Source organism: Mobula birostris, chromosome 25, assembly GCF_030028105.1.
Source record: "Mobula birostris isolate sMobBir1 chromosome 25, sMobBir1.hap1, whole genome shotgun sequence".
Taxonomy (NCBI): Eukaryota; Metazoa; Chordata; class Chondrichthyes; order Myliobatiformes; family Myliobatidae; genus Mobula; species Mobula birostris.
In genome coordinates this window covers 21,187,249-21,206,245 of record NC_092394.1, presented here as the reverse complement: position 1 = coordinate 21,206,245, position 18,997 = coordinate 21,187,249, and the positions used below count along the sequence as shown (strand labels likewise).

The 18,997-nt window shown below is 42.2% G+C and overlaps 1 protein-coding gene across 7 annotated transcripts in view; it reads left to right on the top strand.

Moving 5' to 3' along the window:
• Positions 1 to 18,997, top strand: part of LOC140187720 (coronin-6-like) — a 256,030-nt gene that overhangs the window by 222,639 nt on the left and 14,394 nt on the right. For 6 of the 7 annotated variants that reach the window (XM_072243309.1, XM_072243310.1, XM_072243316.1 and 3 more), the window contains 4 exons: positions 8,313 to 8,417; positions 8,979 to 9,124; positions 14,340 to 14,397; positions 17,031 to 17,261. In XM_072243309.1, coding sequence (XP_072099410.1) covers positions 8,313 to 8,417; positions 8,979 to 9,124; positions 14,340 to 14,397; positions 17,031 to 17,261 — 540 coding nt within the window. Of the gene's footprint in view, positions 1 to 8,312; positions 8,418 to 8,978; positions 9,125 to 14,339; positions 14,447 to 17,030; positions 17,262 to 18,997 lie in introns of those variants that run through there. The other variant, XM_072243313.1, reaches the window with a different exon arrangement.

Sequence of the window (18,997 nt, the reverse complement as noted above, 5' to 3'; positions counted from 1 at the left end):
CTTCCAGCACAGAAGTTGCCCAGTACTTTTCAGTGGTTCTGTTATGGGGCATCATACAACAGGAGGCTGCCCTGTGATAGGAGACTATCTGAGTTAGTCTGTTATCGGGGGTGCAGTCTGTCTCAGTGAAGAGGCTGGCTGTTTTGGCCTGTCTTTGGGTTTTGACAAGCTTCAAGACCATTGGTCTCATATTGGATTGGACTGGGCTCTGTGTGTGTGTGTGTGTGTGTGTGTGTGTGTGTGTATATACAGTGTGTTGGGTGTCCAGGACCTGTTGGAGTCTATCCCACAAAAATGACGGAGGCAAGGAAGGATTTTGTTGGTGTCTTTCAGAGATCTTTGTATCCTTTCTGCAAACATAGGCAAAGTCTCAGGAACACTGGAGAAGAGTCAACAGAGATATTACAGGAAATTATGTTGAGTGAGCCTTGCACCAATGGGAGTGAGATTATTGGAGAAGATTCTTAGAGACAGGATGTGTTTGCCTTGATTGTAGTGCGGACTAGGCCTCATGCCGTGGGCTTGTCTGTTTCAGCAGTCCAGGAGGGGAGACACCGGAGGCAGTGTGGTGTGGCATTCATGCTGGGTTGGGGGTCTAGACCCTCCCGTTGGTGTTGCACTCCAGGGCTCACACAGTGGATTACATGTGTGCGTACATTCACTTGAGGAAAGCAGAGAACTGTGGTATTTGCTGACAGAACCCAAATACCATCAATCCATCAATTTACAGGCTATGTCACTCAGGGACTTGGGATTTCATCTTGGCTGATTCAATTTTCCTCTCAGCCCCAATCTCCTGCCTTCTCCCATATCCCTTCATGCCCTGATCAATCAACCTCTGCCTTCAATATACATAAAAGCTTGGCCTCCACAGCTGCTTGTGGCAATGAATTCCATAGGTTCATCACTCTCTGGCTGAAGAAACTCCTCCTTGTATGTGATCTATGTGCCTTGTGCTGTGTATGTCTGTTGGTATTGTGTTTTGCATCTTGGACCCAGTGTTTGGCTGTGGTCATGGGTATTAGTGTATGGTTGAATGATAATTATACTTGAACTTGAGAAATATGGTAGTGATAAAGTGGTGTTTATCTGACTTCAATCTATGATTAGTTATGTTTCGCAAGGATTGTGCTGCGATGTCCGTTCCGAGTGATATATATATAATTGATTTGGATAAAAATGTAAGTATTCTAGTTAGTAAGTTTACAGACAATAGAAAAATTGATGAACATGTAGATTGTCAAAGGATACAGCAGGATATAGATCCGCTGGAAATGTGTACAGAGAAATATCAGATGGAGTTCTATTGGAATAAATGTAAGTTAATATGCTTTGGGAGGTCCAATACAGGAAGAAAGTGTTCAATAAATATCAAGACCCTTAGGAGCATTGTTGTACAGAAGAGTCTTGGGATGCAGGCCCATAGTGTGCTGAAAGTGGCAAAAAGGTGGTTAGAGTGGTAAAGAAGCCTTGTGACACTCTTGTCTTCCATCAATCACGATATTGAGCATAAGAGTTGGCTGGCCATGTTGCAGCTCTATAAAATGTTAATTAGGCTGAATTTATTGAAGCAGTTTTAGTCACATACTATTGGGAAGGGTGTGGAGGCTTTGGAGTGGGTGCAGAGGAGGTTCACCAGGATGTTGCTCAGATTGGAGTATCTTAAGTACAAGGAGATGCCAGAACAAATGTGGCTTGTTTTCTCTGGAGCGAAAGAGGCTGAAGGTCGACCTGATTGAAGTGTAAATGTAAAATTATGATTGGCGTAGATAGGGTAGACAGTCAGAATCTTTTGTCTGGTGTAGAAATGTCAAATGCTAGAGGGCATAGCTTGAAGAGAGGTAAAGTTTATTTTATACGGAGAGTGCTAGGTGTTTGGTCTGTGCTGCCTGTGGAGGTGGTGGAAGAAGATACCACAGCAACTTTTAAGAGGCATTTTAGGCAGACACATGAATAAGTTGGAATGGAAGGATTCAGGCACATGTGATTAGTTTGGATCACATTGTGGTTGGCACAGAGATGGTGGGCCTGATCCTGTGCTCTACTGTCCTGTTTCTGATCAAACCCCTCATGAAATCTAAACCTATGAATTAATTTCATCTTTGGTAAACCCTATCAGATTGTTTTACACCATAAAATATTGGAGCAGAACTAGGCCATTCAGCCCATCGAGTCTGCTGCGCCAGTCTACCATGGCTGATTCATTTTATTTTATTTTGTTGAGTTACAGTGTGAAATTGGCCCTTTGAGCTGTACTGCCCAGCAATCCTTTGATCTAACCCTAGCCTAATCACAAAACAATTTACAATGACCAACCAGTATGTCTTTGTACTGTGTGAGGAAACCAGAGCACCTGGAGGAAATCCTCATGGTCACGGGGAGAACATACAAATTCCTTCCAAGCAGCAACAGGAATTAGGCTATACGGCCCAAAAAGTCTGTTCCGTCATTCCATCATTGCTGATTTATTATTCCCCTCAAACCCATTCTCCTACCTTCTCCCCATAACCTTTGGCACCCTTACTAATCAAGAATCTAGCAATCTTTGCTCTAAATTCACCCAATGACCTGGCTTCCACAGCTGTCTGTGGCAATGAATTCCACAGGTTCTCCACCCTCTGGCTAAGAAGATTCCTCCTCATCTCGGTTCTAAAGGGATGTCCTTGTATTCTGAGGCTGTGCCCTCTCGTCCTAGACATCCACACTATAGAAACATCCTCTCCACATCCACTCTATCTAGGCCAGTTATATTTATTTTATTACAGTAAGTACTTTGGTCTGGGTGGCGTTTCCATTCTTTACCAATATTGTTAAACCCCAGGTCATGTTGTCCAGCAAACTCCATTGCATTCAAGCAACACACATCAAAGTTGCTGGTGAACGCAGCAGGCCAGGCAGCATCTGTAGGAAGAGGTGCAGTCGACGTTTCAGGCCGAGACCCTTCGGGTCTCGGCCTGAAACGTCGACTGCACCTCTTCCTACAGATGCTGCCTGGCCTGCTGCGTTCACCAGCAACTTTGATGTGTGTTGCTTGAATTTCTAGCATCTGCAGAATTCCTGTTGTGTCCATTGCATTCAACTTTCTTCCTAAATGTTTCCCATTGACCTCTTATATTCTGCTGGAAGACAGACCATATCATTTAAGAAACATTAAAATAAATTGACTGGACAGAAAAATGGTTATATTTTAGTTTAGGGACCAGTTCAACTTCAATGCTTTGAGCTTTCCATGTTATTTGCTATCTGGCCACTTTGTATCATGAAAGTGCTTACAGGGAAAAGAGCAGACAATTATTGCTCATTCCTATACCTGGAATTGAAACAAAATTTCTTTCTTATTGGGTCTGAGTGAATAGACCAATTATCCCCCAAAATGTATTACACAACTATACACAATACAACAATACACAAAATGTAACACATAACTACTGTCCTGCACTGGACCACTGTGTGGTCAGCTGGTATTCCTCATTGCACCACCAGGGGGAGCTCCAGGCCTTTCTTGCTGTTTATAATAATCTGCTTCAGGATTGAAAATGGATTCTTTTCTACGTTTTGACTTCAGTCTGAACTGGATATCTCCCAAATGGATTACTGTCATTATCGGTACATGATTATCTCCTTCAGGAGAAACGGGCCTCGACTTTACATGGGAACTTCTCACACCAGAGGAAACCATCATTATCCCCAGAATACACTCAATGAGTCAGAAATAGCTGGGGATAAGGCAGCACTGGGTCAGAGGACATCATCAACGTGTGGACAACCAGTGGTCAAGAAAAAAACTTTAAAACCTTAATGTTTTAAAAAATCATGTGATTTGCAAGTTGGACTACAAAAACAATGAATACAATGGGTAGTCAAAACTGCCTAATGCATTACTGGTACCAGTCTACCCACCGTCAAGAACATTTATACAGAAAGGTGCCGGAAGAGGGCCAGTAACATCATGAAGGATCCACCATACCCTGCTCATGGACTGTTTGTCCCACTCCGATCAGGGAGAAGGCTATGTAGCATCCACACCAGCACCACACGACTCAAGAACAGTTACCCTGCTCAAGCAGTAAGGCTGATCAACACCCCCACCTACTAACTCCACTGCTACTTTATTATTTTTGACGTCACTTTATGTACCTTATGGTCATAAATCAACTTATGTATATAAGTTATCTTATGTATTTATATTTATTGTGTGTGTTTATTATTGTTATTGTGTTCTTTGTATTTTGTATTGCATCCAATCCAGAGTAACAATTACTTCGTTCTCCTTACACCTGCGTACAGGAAATGACATTAAACAATCTTGAATCTCGAGGAACACAGCTGAGCATATGTAATGGAAAATTAAATTAAAATAGCTGATGTTCTAAAAATTTTCTTGCAACTAAACCAGATTTTGATATGATACAGCATGAAGCGAAGACAAGAGCTGAGAGGTACAGATGGTAATTGGTGTGTTCCAATGCGTTACTCTTCGTGGTTGAGACCTTGAGCCGTGATTTGGCAGAGGAAATACATCAAAAGTAATTTGGGACAAATGAAGATGAATCACGCTGGGTGAAGGAGTAGGTGATTGGTGTTGGAACATTCTCCTGTGCCAAGAGGCAGCTCAAATGATTAATGCTTTTCCTCAAATGTCTGCTGTCAGCTGACTTCCTTGTTTAAATTGCTCCCTTTAAGGTAGCAGAAACTGAAAGCCGAACTCAAGGTCACTTGAGCTTCAGTTGCAGGGTAACCAACCAGCAGCATTGCACCAGCAAGTGTCAATCAAATTAACATAAATTAATATTAATTTTGGGAGCCTGTGGTGTCATCAAATTAAAGAGACGCTTGTGCCTTGGCTCATCCAGGCAGTGACACTAGTCAGGAGAGTCATGTGCCTGAAATGTTGAGTGAAAGCATTCTAAAGACCAAATTTGGATCTCTTACTCATCTCTCTGCCTGCTGAAATCACTGCCTGGGGTGACAGGGTAGCATGACGGTTAGTGCCATCGCTTTACAGCGGCCGTGATCAACAATTGTGGTTTGATTCTCACCATTATCTGTAAGTAGTTCGTACGTTCTCCTCATGACTGTGGGTTTCCTCTGGGTGCTCTGGTTTCCTCCACAATGTACGGTGTGGGCAGGTTAGGCTGGCACTTGAAGCATGGGGCCCCCCAGCACAATCCTCAAGCTTGTTGATGCAAAACAACATATTTCAAAGTACGTTTTCTCAAATAAAGCCGATCGTCTACTTTCTTCAGAGGTTATATTGGCTTCAGGGCAGAAAAATAACGTCTGACTTCACAGACAGCCGTTTTCCATCACAGTTCCATCACCGTGCTGTTGGAGATCATTTACATAAGCAGTCTTTCTTAATAAAGTAATAGATGTGGGTCACCCCTGAGGCTATTTTCATAAAGCAGACACACCACTTCCACTTAATTCTTTCTTTACTAATGTACATGGCAGTGTGCTATGAGTGAATCTGTTCAGATTATAATTCAGCAGCATTCTGTACTGTAGTGTGAAGACATAGTGAAGTGTGGATTGTAAGAGAGTGTTTCACTCAAACAGGCATGAGGGCAAGGTGGCACATTGAAACAGAAAAGAATTATCCAGTATAAAGTAGTGGATTCATCCCAGTGCATCATGGGTAAGGCCCTCCCAATCATTGAGCATGTCTACATGAAACGTTGTCACAGAAAAGCAACATTCATCATCAGAGATCCCCACCACCAAGGTCATGCTCTCTTCTTGCTGCTGACTTCAGGTAGAAGGTACGTGAGCTTCACGACACACCGCCAGGTTCAAAAGCAATTACTACCCCTCAACCATCAGGCTCCTGAATAAAAGGGGATCACTACACCCACTTGCCCCATCATTGAAATGTTCCCACAACCAATGATCTCACTTTAGGGACTCTTTATCTCATGTTCTCGTTATTTATTGTTATTTACTTATTGCATTTGCACAGGTTGTTACCTTCTGCATTCATTGATCCTGATATAGTTACAGTTCTATAGGTTTGCTGAGTATGCTCAGAAGAAAATGAATCTCAGGGTTGTATATAGTGACATATATGTACTTTGATAAAATTTTCTTTGAACTTTGATAATAATTAAGGTAAACATGCCTAATGAATTGAAGAAATTTTAGAGATTGAAAATTGTTATTAGTTTCACAAGAGTTTTTTATATTTCCATACTTTTATGACAGAGAAGGCCATTTGACCTGTGGAGTCTATGCTGATTCTTGTAGTTTATCCTAACAGTCTCATTCGGTCATATATTTCCCTATAATCTGTCCTTTTATGTCCTTCCAGTAAACCTCCAGATAGCCATTGTCCAGTGCAGGTTCTACCACTGTTCTTGGAGGCCATTTGCATAACTAGTTTTATCTATTGAAATGACAGGAAAGCTATTTTGCATGGAACATACAGACAAGTTTTGCTTTTTTTAAAATTTTTCTTTTGCACTCATCAATTCCTCCTAATTCTCCCACCAACCTCCAGTGTTCCATTAACTCACTGAGCAATGCATCTTTAGGAGATGGGAGATGACCCAGAGCCCAAGCAGTCACAGAAAGCTGCAAACTCTACCCAGGCTGCGGCGGAGGTCGGCTTTGAACTTGGCTCACCAGAGTTGTGAGGCAGCAGTTCTAGCTGAGCCACTGTGACGCCCGGTGAGATGGTTGAGACCCATTGTGTTGATGGCTCAGTCCATGCTACTTTGATAAAGAATTCATTGTGTGTTCCCAAGCTGAGCCTTCATCCTCCTGCAATAGTGAACTCTTGGCCACCTGTAGAGAAGCCAAATCAACTGATACCATCTCACTCTGCACCAAGGTCAGATCAGCCATGATCATTATGAACGACAGAACAGTTTCAAGGGACTCTGCAGCGTCTGGTCCCTCTCCAATTTTTGATGTTCATGTGACCTCGGTACCTAGGTCAGAGGTTACACAATAATGATAATGGGCAGCTTCGCTGAAGTTACCATAGATGCCAGCTCCAACACCTGCTGCTACATGGCCATCCATGAAAATACGCTGAAACTACACGAGGCAAGTGGAACAACCTTCTCCACAAATGGGAAGAGTGAAGGAATCACCCCATTGTGAAGTAAATGCAGCCTGTGTGACTCAGAATTCAGTAGCCACTGTACCATTACTCAGAAGATACTGAGACAATAAGACCAACAGATTTATAGAACACATTGTCAAGCTCCTCTCAAATTTTGTCAGTGCTCTTGTAGTACTGTAAGTGTCCACTGGGAGTGCACAGTCCCTGATCAAAGCCTGCTTCTCTGCTGGGTATGGAACTCCACTATCGGTGTCCAATACACACAACTCTCCCTGAACACAAAGGCAGCAGATAGACTCAAATTCCAGATGGTCACTTGTTTGTACTGGGAAGTAGAGATGCAAGAGACAGCAGCTGCTGGGACCCGGAGCAGCACACAAAATGCTGGAGGAGCTCAGCAGGTCAGGCAGCAGCTATGGAGGGAAATGGACAGTGGACATTTTGGGTCAAGACCCTCCATCTGGACCTAGATCCCACATACATCCTCTCTCTAAGTTGAAGTACATGGGATCAAAATCATAATTCTTGTGGTGAATCCTAAATGAAACAACCTCCCAAATCTAGGGCTCTTGTGAAAAGAAGCAACTTTCTGTACACCAGAGGTTTCCTAACTTCTCTAATGCAATATCAATTTCGGACAGGCCGCATATCTCCAACAGCATTTGATTTATAGACTAACCTCTGTATTTGATATTAAAACTCCTCAGTTCTTTCCTCAGTTTGTCAGCAGTGAAATCATTTTTGCCATTTCATTTTTTGGGTGGTGGAGTTATCTACTTAATGTAAATTAATATTGACAAACCTTATTACCACCTCATCATATCATAAAAATTAAATTCACCGTTGCTGCTTCAAATTCCTGGGGGCAGCAATACCGCAGTCTGAGAACGTTGGCTGTACACTATTTAAAGCAAGGGTTCCCTATCTCTTTTATGCCATGAAGCCTTACCTTTGACCGAGGGATCCATGGACCAAAGTTGGGAAACTCTGATTTAAAGTAAGAAAGGTAATTGCATTGGCCAAGCACAACATATGTACTGATTCCACCACGTCTGTCCTGTTTGTTGTGTGGACAGTTTTCATATTTTCTAGTGATGCAGAAAGAGGCTTATATGCTCCCCCCAGTCCATTCTGACTCTTAGACTATCCCCATCAGAGCCAGTTTAATTTATTCTGTAAATCTGTTGAATATGGTCTTGCACAGCTGACATAAAGTTTATTCCCTTTGTTCTACCCTGTCATGTAGAAAAACTTTGATGAACCAATGGCACTTCAGGAAATGGACACCAGTAATGGAGTTCTTCTACCGTTTTATGATGTTGACACAAATATAGTCTATTTGTGTGGGAAGGTGAGTGTTTCCCTCTGTGTGGGTAATTGATGCCTGGTAACTGATCTCCTGCTCATTCTATTCATGGAATTTGAGCTGCATGCAAAAGAGGAGAGCAAATCAACAGTTTACATTTATAGATCTTGGGACATCCCAATCCTTTCTATTACCAAAAAAAAAGTACATTTTCAAGGAGTGGTTAGCATAACTGGGTTCAATTCTGCCATTGTCTGTAAGGAGCATGTACTGTATGTTCTCCCTGTGGTTTCCTTTGGGTGCTCTGGTTTCCTCCCACATTCCAGGGTTAGTTGGTTAGTTGGTCACATGGGTGTAATTGGGCAGCACAGACTCATTGGCCTGTTACTGTACTACAGCTTTAAATATATAAAATTAGTCTTAACTATGGGAAACACTAATATAAGAATAATTGTTTAATCCTGAGTAGTTTGTTGCATTTAAAACAAGTCATTTCCAGAGGTGTGTTATGTTGATGTTTGCTACTGTGAGACTGTCTAAATTATAAATTAATGTTCAGTTACTCTGGTCTGATCTCCTTGGAGACTGATTTCTCTTTGCCTTTAGGGTGATAGCAGCATTCGGTATTTTGAGATCACACCGGAAGCTCCGTACGTTCATTACATCAGCACGTTCAGCAGTAAGGAGCCACAGAGGGGAATGGGCTTCATGACAAAGAGGGGTCTGGATGTCAGCAGATGTGAAATTGCAAGGTCAGTGCCTTCAACTAGCACATGATGGGCTTTTAAGCTAGCTTGTAATTGCTAGTGTTATTGCAATGATGATGTTAATTTCACTGAAGGTAACTTGTGTCTCAAAATTCAGAACAAAAGAACTTAGGGATTTGACCTTCAGGGTTGCTTTGCTACTGATTAAAATCATCGTTGATCTGATTCTGGCCTCAGATCCACTTCCCTGATTAGTCCTCGCAGCCAATCATTTCCCTAACACATAAACATCTGAAAATCTCAAATAGAGTGACTTTACCCTTGTGAATCTTGAAAGATTTACAAGCCTTTGGGCCACAAAATTCCTCCTCATCTCTCCTAGTGGTACGATAATGTCCTGAATAACATAACAGGTGTATAAGATGATGAAAGGCATTGATCGCGTGGATAGTCAGAGGCTTTTTCCCAGGGCTGGAATGGCTAGCACAAGAGGGAACAGTTTTAAGGTGCTTGGAAGTGGGTACAGAGGAGATGTCAGGGATAAGTTTTTTACACAGAGAGTGGTGAGTGCGTGGAATGGGCTGCCGGCGACGGTGGTGGAGGCGGATACGATAGGGTCTTTTAAGAGACTCCTGGAAAGGTACATGGAGCTCAGAAAAATAGAGGGTTCTAGGTAACCCTAGGTAATTTCTAAGGTTAGGACATGTTCAGCACAGTTTTGTGGGCCAAAGGGCCTATATTGTGCTGTAGGTTTTCTATGTTTCTAACACTTTTCAGCGCCAGTGATCTGTGTCCAATTCCGAAGATTTTCCTTGTTCTCCTCATGTCCATGTGTGTTTCCTCTGGATGCTCCGGTTTCCTCCCACACTCCAAAGATGTACAGGTTAGGGTTAGGGATAGTAACTTCTGGGCATGCCATGATAGCAACACTTGCCAGCTGCCCCCAGCACAACCCTCGGGCTGTGTTGTTGATGGAAACTCTATGCTTTGTTGTACATGTGACAAATAAAGCTTCGACTGAATGGCTCATTGTCTTGAGAAGGTATGTATGTGGCTGTTTTATAATTAATGTATTAATCCTGTATAACTTTAGTGTATCCTTACACCTGCGGGAAGTACGTAGTACCAATGCCATACAGAGGTGCCGGGAGTGAAGTATACAGGAGGGAACTCCTTTAAGGGAATGGCAAAATAAGGGAAGAATGCATTTTGAAAAATCAAAAGGTATCTCAACATATTGTATCTCAATAATGAAGCAGTGGAGGCTAATTCCCCCATAAATATATTTAGGCAAGGTTGGATAGATTTTTGTATGGTAGGGGAATTATGGGGAAAAGGCGGGTAGGTGGAGAGAGACAAATCAGCCATGATCTTATTGAATGGCAGAGCAGGATCGACAGGCCGGATGGCCTACTCCTGCTCCTATTTCTTATGTTTTTTATATTAAAATTGGTCTTCGAAACTGGAGAGGCAGAGATAAAGAAATGACAAATCTGTGGTTACAAGCATGGAAGGGAAACCCATTTGCAGGCACTGAGCCAACGAGAATCATCCAGCCTCCAATCTCTTGGCTGCTGGAGTGCAGTTTGTCCTGGGTCCCTCTGTAGGCTCTAGCTCCTTTGTGCCCACTGTGGCCTGGCTCCAAGGGACTGTAGCCAGGTTTCAGTCCACTGCAGGTTGCTATTACTCGATGCACCATTCATATGCTGCAGTGTAGCTAAAGCTGACCCAGGTGCCAAGACGTTGCCACAGAGCAGTGCCAGAGTCTGCTGAAGTGGTTGATGCCATCTCCGCCAGTCAGGCAAATCTTGTTGTTGAACACCCTGAGATTCCTTCTTGTGCTCTTTGTTTCAGAATCAGAATTAGGTTTATTATCACAGACATATGTTAAATCTGCTCCTCCATTCCATCGTGACTGACTTATTATCCCTCTCGATCCCATTCTCCTGCCTTTTCTCCGTTACTTTTGTCACCCTGACTAATCAAGAACATATCAACCATCACTTTAAATATATTCAATATCTTGCCCCCCCTCCCCCACAGCCATCCGTGGGAATGAATTCCACAGATTCACTACCCTCTGGCTAAATAAATCACTTCTCATCCAAATGGATGTCCCTCTATTCGGAGGCTGTTCCTTCTGGTCCCAGACTCTCCACCTCCACTCTGCCTAGACCTTTCAATATTCAGTGTTTCAATGAGATTCCATTCCCGCCCCCCCCGCCCGACTCTTCTAAACACCAGCGAGTACAGGCCCATAGCCATCATATGCTTCTCGTATGTTAACACTTTCATTCCTGCAATCCTTTTTGTGAACCTCCGCTGGACCACCCCAATGCAAGTACATCTTTTCTTAGATAAGGGGCCGAAAACTGCTCACAATCCTCCAAGTGTGGTCTGACCAATGCCTTATAAAGTCTCAGCATCACATCCTTGCTCTTATATTCTTGTCCTCTTGAAATGAATGCTGCATTTGCCTCCCTTCCCACCAACTCAACCTGCAAGTTAACCTTTAGGGAATCTAGTACAAGGATCTCCAAGTCCCTTTGCACATCTGATGTTTGAATTTTCTCCCCGCTTAGAAAGTAGTCCACACCTTTTCTTCCTTCTGCCAAAGTGCATGGCCATACACTTCCCAACACTAAAGTCCATCTGCCACTTCTTTGCCTATTCTTCCGAACTGTCCAGGTCATTCTTCAGATACCCTGCTTCCTCAGTGCTCCTTCCCCTTCCATGTATCTTTATATTGTCTGCAAACTTGGCCACAAAACCATCAATTCCTTTATCCAAATCATTCACATATAATGTGAGAAGAAACAGTCCCAATACCAACGCCTGCAGAATACCACTTGTCACCGGCAGCCAACAGAAAAGGCTCCCTTTATTCTGACATCTTGGCTCCTGCCAATCTCCTATCCATGCTAGTATCCTTCCTGTAGTACCATGGGTTCTTATCTTGTTAAGCAGCCTCATGTGTGGTAAACAAGAGAGACCTGCAGATGCTGGAAATCCGAGCAACACACACAAAATGCTGGAGGAACTCAACAGGCCAAGGAGCAACTATGGAAAAAGCATTTCGGGCCAAGACTCTTCATCAGGACTCATGTGTGGCACCTTGTCAAAGGCCTTCTGAAAATCCAAACAAAACAAACATCCACTGACTCCCTTTCATCTGTTCTGCCTGTTATTTCCTCAAAGAATTCCAACAGATTTCAGGCAAGATTTCCCTTTAGAAAGCCATGCTGACTTTGGCTTACTTTATCATGCACCTCCAAGTACCCCGGAACATCATTTTAACAATGGACTCCAACATCTAGCCAACCATTGAGATCAGGCTAACTGGCCTATAATTTCCTTTCATCTTCCTCACTCCCTTCTTAAAGAGGTGAGTGATATTTGCCATTTTCTGTCCTCTGGAACCATTTCAGAATCTAGTGATTCTTGAAAGATCATGGCTAATGTCTCTACAATTTACCCAGCTATCTCCTTCAGAGCCCTGGGGTGTATTCCATCTGTTCCAGGTAATATATCTACCTTCAGACCTTTCAGCTTCCCAAGCACCTTCTCCTTAGTAATAGCAACAACACTCACCTCTGCCCCTGACACTCAAGTTTCTGGAATACTGCTAGTGTCTTCCACAGTGAAGACTGACATAAAATACTTTTAAATTCATCTACAATTTCTTTGTCTCCCATTACTTCCTCTTCAGCGTCATTTTCTAGCAGTCCAATATCCGCTCTTGTCTCCCTTTTTGTATCCTCTTTGATATTTTTGGCTAGCTTACCTTCATATTTCATCTTTTCTCTCCTTCAGTTTTCTTCTAGTTGCTTTCTGTTGGTTTTTAAAAGCTTCCCAATCCTCTAACTCCCCACTAATTTTTGCTATATTATATGTCCTGTCCTTTGATTTTATGCTGACTTTAACTTCTTTTGTCACCCTGCCTTTAGAATATTACTTCATCTTTGGGAATATTTCTATCCTGCACCTTCCGAATTGCCCCCAGAAACTCCAGCCATTGCTGTTCTGCCATCATCCTTGCTAGTGTCCCCTTCCATTCAATACAGAAAAATAGTGTGATGCACAAAGTATACAATAAATTATGAGGAATATTTATAAAATAGTTAGATAATTAGAGGGGATTGGGATGCATCCAAAATCATGACCTGAATATGTCTCTTAGTGTAATTTTCCTTTCTTTCATTACTAGTTGTAACTTCTAATGATGGCCATCTATCTGCACAGGCAGCAGTGGGGTTTATAGAGACTGTGCATATGACCATCTGTGTACAGCTTCATTGCCTTGCAACCTGCTCTTAATTAAGCTTGCTTCTGTTTTCAAAGCATGCTCGGCACATTTCCATTGGGAAATCCTTTGGATTTACTGTTGAGAAACAGATTCCGATTTATTATCACTGACTTATTTGACATGACATCTGTTATTTTGCGCCATCTGTACATTGCAAAGACATAAAAATTAATAACAGAAGTGAATCAATACTGTGTTAATGTGTTATTCAGAAATTTGATGGTGGAGGCTAAGAAGCTGTTCCTAGTCGCTGAGGGTGGGCCTTCAGGCTCTGTGCCTCCTCGCCAATGGTAATATAGAGAAGAGAGCATGTCCTGGATGGTGAGGGTTCTGAGTGATGGATGCCACCATTTTGAAACAAAATAAATATATTGAGGGAAATAGGTGAAGAAGAAATGTTATTGTTTCCTTTCTTCTGTATTGTTAACATCACAGTCGATCATTTCAAGTAGTTGTCGATGTTTGGTCAAAAGCTAGCTGGGTTGTTTGTCAAAGTAGTTCCAACACTACTGGTTCATCTCACTGGAAAAAACACTTAGCACAAAATGACCAGAATCACAGTGGGCTGGGATACCACTCACACTAGAATCTCTGTTGCTCCAGGGACAGTTGGATAATCAGATGAACTTTTCTGGAAAATGGAGGCTTGGATATTTGGGAAAATGTGGAGCTGCTTTGGTCTGTGATGGCAGAGAACGACTTGGAAATTCAGAGTGCAAATGTTCTGTTATCTGAAGGGACACGGGATTCGTCTGTTTTCTTAATTGTTTTGCTTCAGGCAATCTCTGCGCATATTCAGTCACTTACTTAAAAGCATCTCTGTTAACACTCCCAGCTATGCACGGCACATAGGGTAATGTAAAAATTCCTGTGGAAAAACAACACTGATATCTTCTAGTGTGTGTTTCCATCCAAGGCATAGCAAAAATTAATTCATTACGTTTTATGTTATAGGTTTTTCAAATTACATGAGCGGAAGTGTGAACCAATTACAATGACGGTGCCTCGAAAGGTCAGTACAGTGGAAAGGAGCATCACAGGGACCCATACAATGTGTTCAGGCAAGGCCACAGAGCCACCATAATGATCATCTAAAAATAGACACGAGATTATGGATACACATTCACTGCATAATTTTTTGATACCCACGTATGCACTATCAATAAGTAACAAATTTAAATTCCTGTACATTCTTTGCCGACACAATAAAAGAAAACAAATGGTGATTTGCAAAATTGCTTCCATCTTTCAATAACTATAACCCCAAAGTTTTTCTTTTCAAAATTAGTTTGGAAGCAGGTACTTTAAAGGTAAGTTAGATCGCTGTTTAATATTATTTTTACAGACAACAACCTTTGCTATCAAACCTTTAAGGTTATTTTGTTTGGATGCTAAACTTCGATTTGTCTCAAGGTTAACTTGGAAAATTGATGAATATTTTACCAGCTGAACGATTCCCTGTGCGCATATATTTGCGTTGCTGAAACCTCTTTTAGTAAATGAAAAAGAAACGTGTGCTCTTGGGAATATGCACCAAATCAGTCAGCTTCTGAAAGAACAAATAATAAGTACTCAGCCAAGGACCTACATTCATTTTCTTGTCAAGAGACTGGGGGAGAAAGAAAACTACAAACTTTGACAAAAATAAAGGATGGGAAAATGGCAATTTTTGCAGTTTTTACCTCTTTTGTGGTATTTGCTGTGGGAATTGTTTCACTTGTTTAATCACAAAATGAGGCAAACCTATTATTTTTTCATCTTGCATTCAGTTCACTTTTGAAGCACTGAAAATGGCTTTATGATTTAATCATCAGGCAACTACATTATTACTCTGCACTACACTTGATCTGAAGACAATTTTATGATCCAAAAATTAAGGTGTGACTCCCTGTTCAGACCTGAAGAGCATATATTTATACTGTAAGATTCGAGGTGTCTTTCATGAAATATTGTATGCCATGTGTGCGACTTAGAGGCTCTGGCACGTGAAGCCATTGATTTCAATGCACTTCACATTGCAGGGGGCAGATCACAGCTTCCTGATGCAGGGGATTCTTTCCACCTTGTGGACAAGTTTTGTTAAGCTCCCCCTTCATCCCTCGGCCAGAAGGTGGGTTGTTTGTACAGGTTCTCAGTTCAACCTGTGGCACAATAGGAGCCTAAAAAAACCCTAGAGATACTAGAGAATAACCATATAAAAAACAGGGAAAAGAAGAAGGAATTATGGTGCCTTGTGAAAGTATTCAGCCCTAACCCTTTGTTCACATAAATGAGTTTTATAACCAGGGATTTTGATCAATTCGACTGAGGATTTATATTTGTGAATTACATGCTCTTTTTTTTCCACACTAGACCCCCAAAAGAACAGGGGAAATTATAAAGCATGAAATTCTAAAAGTTCAAAACCTGAAATGTGAGCAGTTCAACAGTATTCATCCCCCTTTACCTCAGTTCTTAGTTGAACCACCTCTCACAGCTATTATCACCCCACCCCTTTGAATGAGGTTCAAGTCTTCTTGAATATGTCTCAATTCGTTTTGCACAATGTGGTGGAGCAAGATTTGCCCATTCCTCCTTGAAATATTATGCAAGCTGTGCCAAGTTATTTGGGGAACAACAGTTAACAGCAATCTTGAGGTCTTGCCGGAGATGTTCGATTGGGACTCAGACTGGGCCACCCAAGGACATCAATTTTCTTCATTTCAAGCCACCCCATGGTTGCTCTGGCAGTGTGCTTTGGGTCATTGCCCTGCTGAAAGACGACTTCCTCCCCAGTTTAAGCTTCCTAGCAGAGGCTCTCAGGTTTTTATCAAAGATCTCTCTGTATTTAGCAACACTTATCTTCCCATCGATCCCGACCAGATTTCCAGTCTCTGTTGCTGAAAAGCATCCCCAAAGCATGACACTACCTTCACCATACTTTACAGTAGGGATAGTGTTACCTGGCTGATATGCAGTATTAGATTTATGCCACACGTACGGCTAAAAAAAAACATATCCTTGCCTGTAAAGACTTTGCAAAGCTTCACTTAGGAGATGCTGTACGGATGTGGGAGAAGGTCTGGTGTTCGGAGGAGACTAAAGTAGAACCTTTTGGCCTCAACACTAAGCGGCACATTGCTAAGAATCCTGCCATTAACTCTGTGCTCTGACTTCAAGTTCGACTTTCTAAATTGTACCATTCCACACTGTTCCAGATTGATCTCCATCTTCCACTTCTCAGCCCAGTTCTGTGTCCTATCAATGACACCTGATGACACCTGTCTCCACTTTCCACATCACCATCAACCCTGTGCCATCTGTAACTTTAACCCACCCTTCCACTTCCTCATCCAAATCATTTATAAAAATCACAAATAGTAGATCCCAGAGGAACACCACTGGTCACTGACCTCCAGGCAGAATACGTTCCATCAGTTACCGCTCTCAGCCTTCTGTGGGCAAGTTAATTCTGAATCCACGCAGCCAAGTTTCCCTAGATCCCAGGCCTCCTGACTTGCTGAAGGTGCCTTCAGTGGGGAACCTTGTCAACACCTTATGAAAATACACCACATATACACTACATCCACTGCTCTGTTTTCATCAATTTGTTTTGTCTCTTTTCTCCACATGACCACTGACCTATATCCTTTATGTCTTCTGCAGTCGGATCTTTTCCAAGATGACCTGTACCCAGATACTCAGGGTCCTGAGGCAGCCCTCGAAGCTGAGGAGTGGATTGCAGGAAAAAACGCAGATCCCGTGCTGATCTCGCTGAGAGACGGTTACATTCCACCTAAAAACCGAGAACTTAAATTTGCCAAAAGGAACATTCTGGACAACAAGCCTCCTCTTGGACCACGACGCAGTTACTCCACTTGTGAATCAAACTTTTCTGTAGGTGTCCGGAACAAGCATCATTGTCCTTCAGTTTTCAATTAAAAGTCTGTCCTTTAGGTGGTGACAGAGTTAACGGGTTGGTAATAGGGCAGCGCAGTAGCGTAGTGGTTAGCATAATGCTTTACGGTACAGGCGACCCGGGTTCAATTCCTGCCACAGCCTGTAAGGAATTTGTACATTCTTCCCGAGACCACAGTTCAAAGGTATACCAGTTGGTGGATTAATTGGCCATTGTAAATTGTCTCATGATTAGGCTAGGATTATATGGGGGTTAATAATAATAATTAATCATTATTATTAATAATATTTAATTATTAATTAATATAATTAATGACAATAATTAATTAGGATTAAATTGGGGGATTGCTGGCCAGCGTGGCCAGGGTCATTGACATACTGTATCTCAATAGATAATAAGAATCAGGTTTATTATCACTGACAAATTAGTTTTGCAAGACATTAAAAAGTGCTGGAAGTCAGGATCAATAAATAGATGGTGCAATAAAGTGGTTTTCAGAGACCATTCAGAAATGTTTTGGCAGAACAGAAGAAGCTGTTCCCAAAACATTAGGTGTGTGTCTACAGCTGCCTGTACCTCCTCCCTGATCATAGTAATGATAGAGGGCATGTTCCGGCTGGTGAGGGTCCTTAATGATGGATGCTGCCTTATTGAGGCATCTTCTTTTAAGATGTCCTCGATGGTCGGAGGGTTGTGTCTGTGACAGAGGCTGGATGAGATTACAACCCTCTGTTGCCTCTTATGATCCTGTGCATTGGGACTTCCATACCAGGAGTTGACGTGACCAGTCAGAATGCTCTCTACTCTACATCTGTAGAAATCCGCTAGAATATTTGGTGGCACTTCAGTCAGTGTCCATACCTCCAGGTTAAAGAGGAGGGATCAACATGAGCCAGTGTCTCTATTCCTGACCAGCCTAGCAAATCATTGCATGTGCACATGGGTTAAGCATTAAATCTTCCACACAAGGAAGTCCAGCAGCCTTCCTTCAAACCATAGTCGATATAGATGTGTTTTATGATCAGGTTATGATAGTTTGTTTCAAACTTACTAAATTGTACAAGGCATTGGTGAGGCCAAATTTGGAGTATTGTGTACAGTTTTGGTCACTGAATTATAGGAAAGATTTTAACAAAATAGAGAGAGTACAGAGAAGATTTACTAGAATGTTACCTGGGTTTCATCACCTAAGTTACAGAGAAAGGTTGAACAAGTTGGATCTTTATTCTTTGGAATGTAGAACGTTGAGGGGGGACTAGATAGAGGTATTTAAAATTATGAGGGGGATTGATAGAGTTGACGTGGATAGGCTTTTTCCATTGAGAGTGGGGGAGATTCAAACAAGAGGACATGAGTTGAGAGTTAAAGGGCAAAAGTTTAGGGGTAACACGAGGGGGAACTTCTTTACTCAGAGAGTGGTAGCTGTGTGGAACAAGCTTCCAGCAGAAGTGGTTGAGGCAGGTTTGATGTTGTCATTTAAAGTTAAATTGGACAGCTATATGGACAGGAAAGGAATGGAGGGTTATGGGCTGAGTGCAGGAAAGGAATGGAGGGTTACGGGCTGTTCTACGAGTCTGTGGTGGCCAGTGCTATCATGTTTGCTGTTGTGTGCTGGGACAGAAGGCTGAGGGTAGCAGACACCAACAGAATCAACAAACTCATTCGTAAGGCCAGTGATGTTGTGGGGATGGAACTGGACTCTCTGACAGTGGTG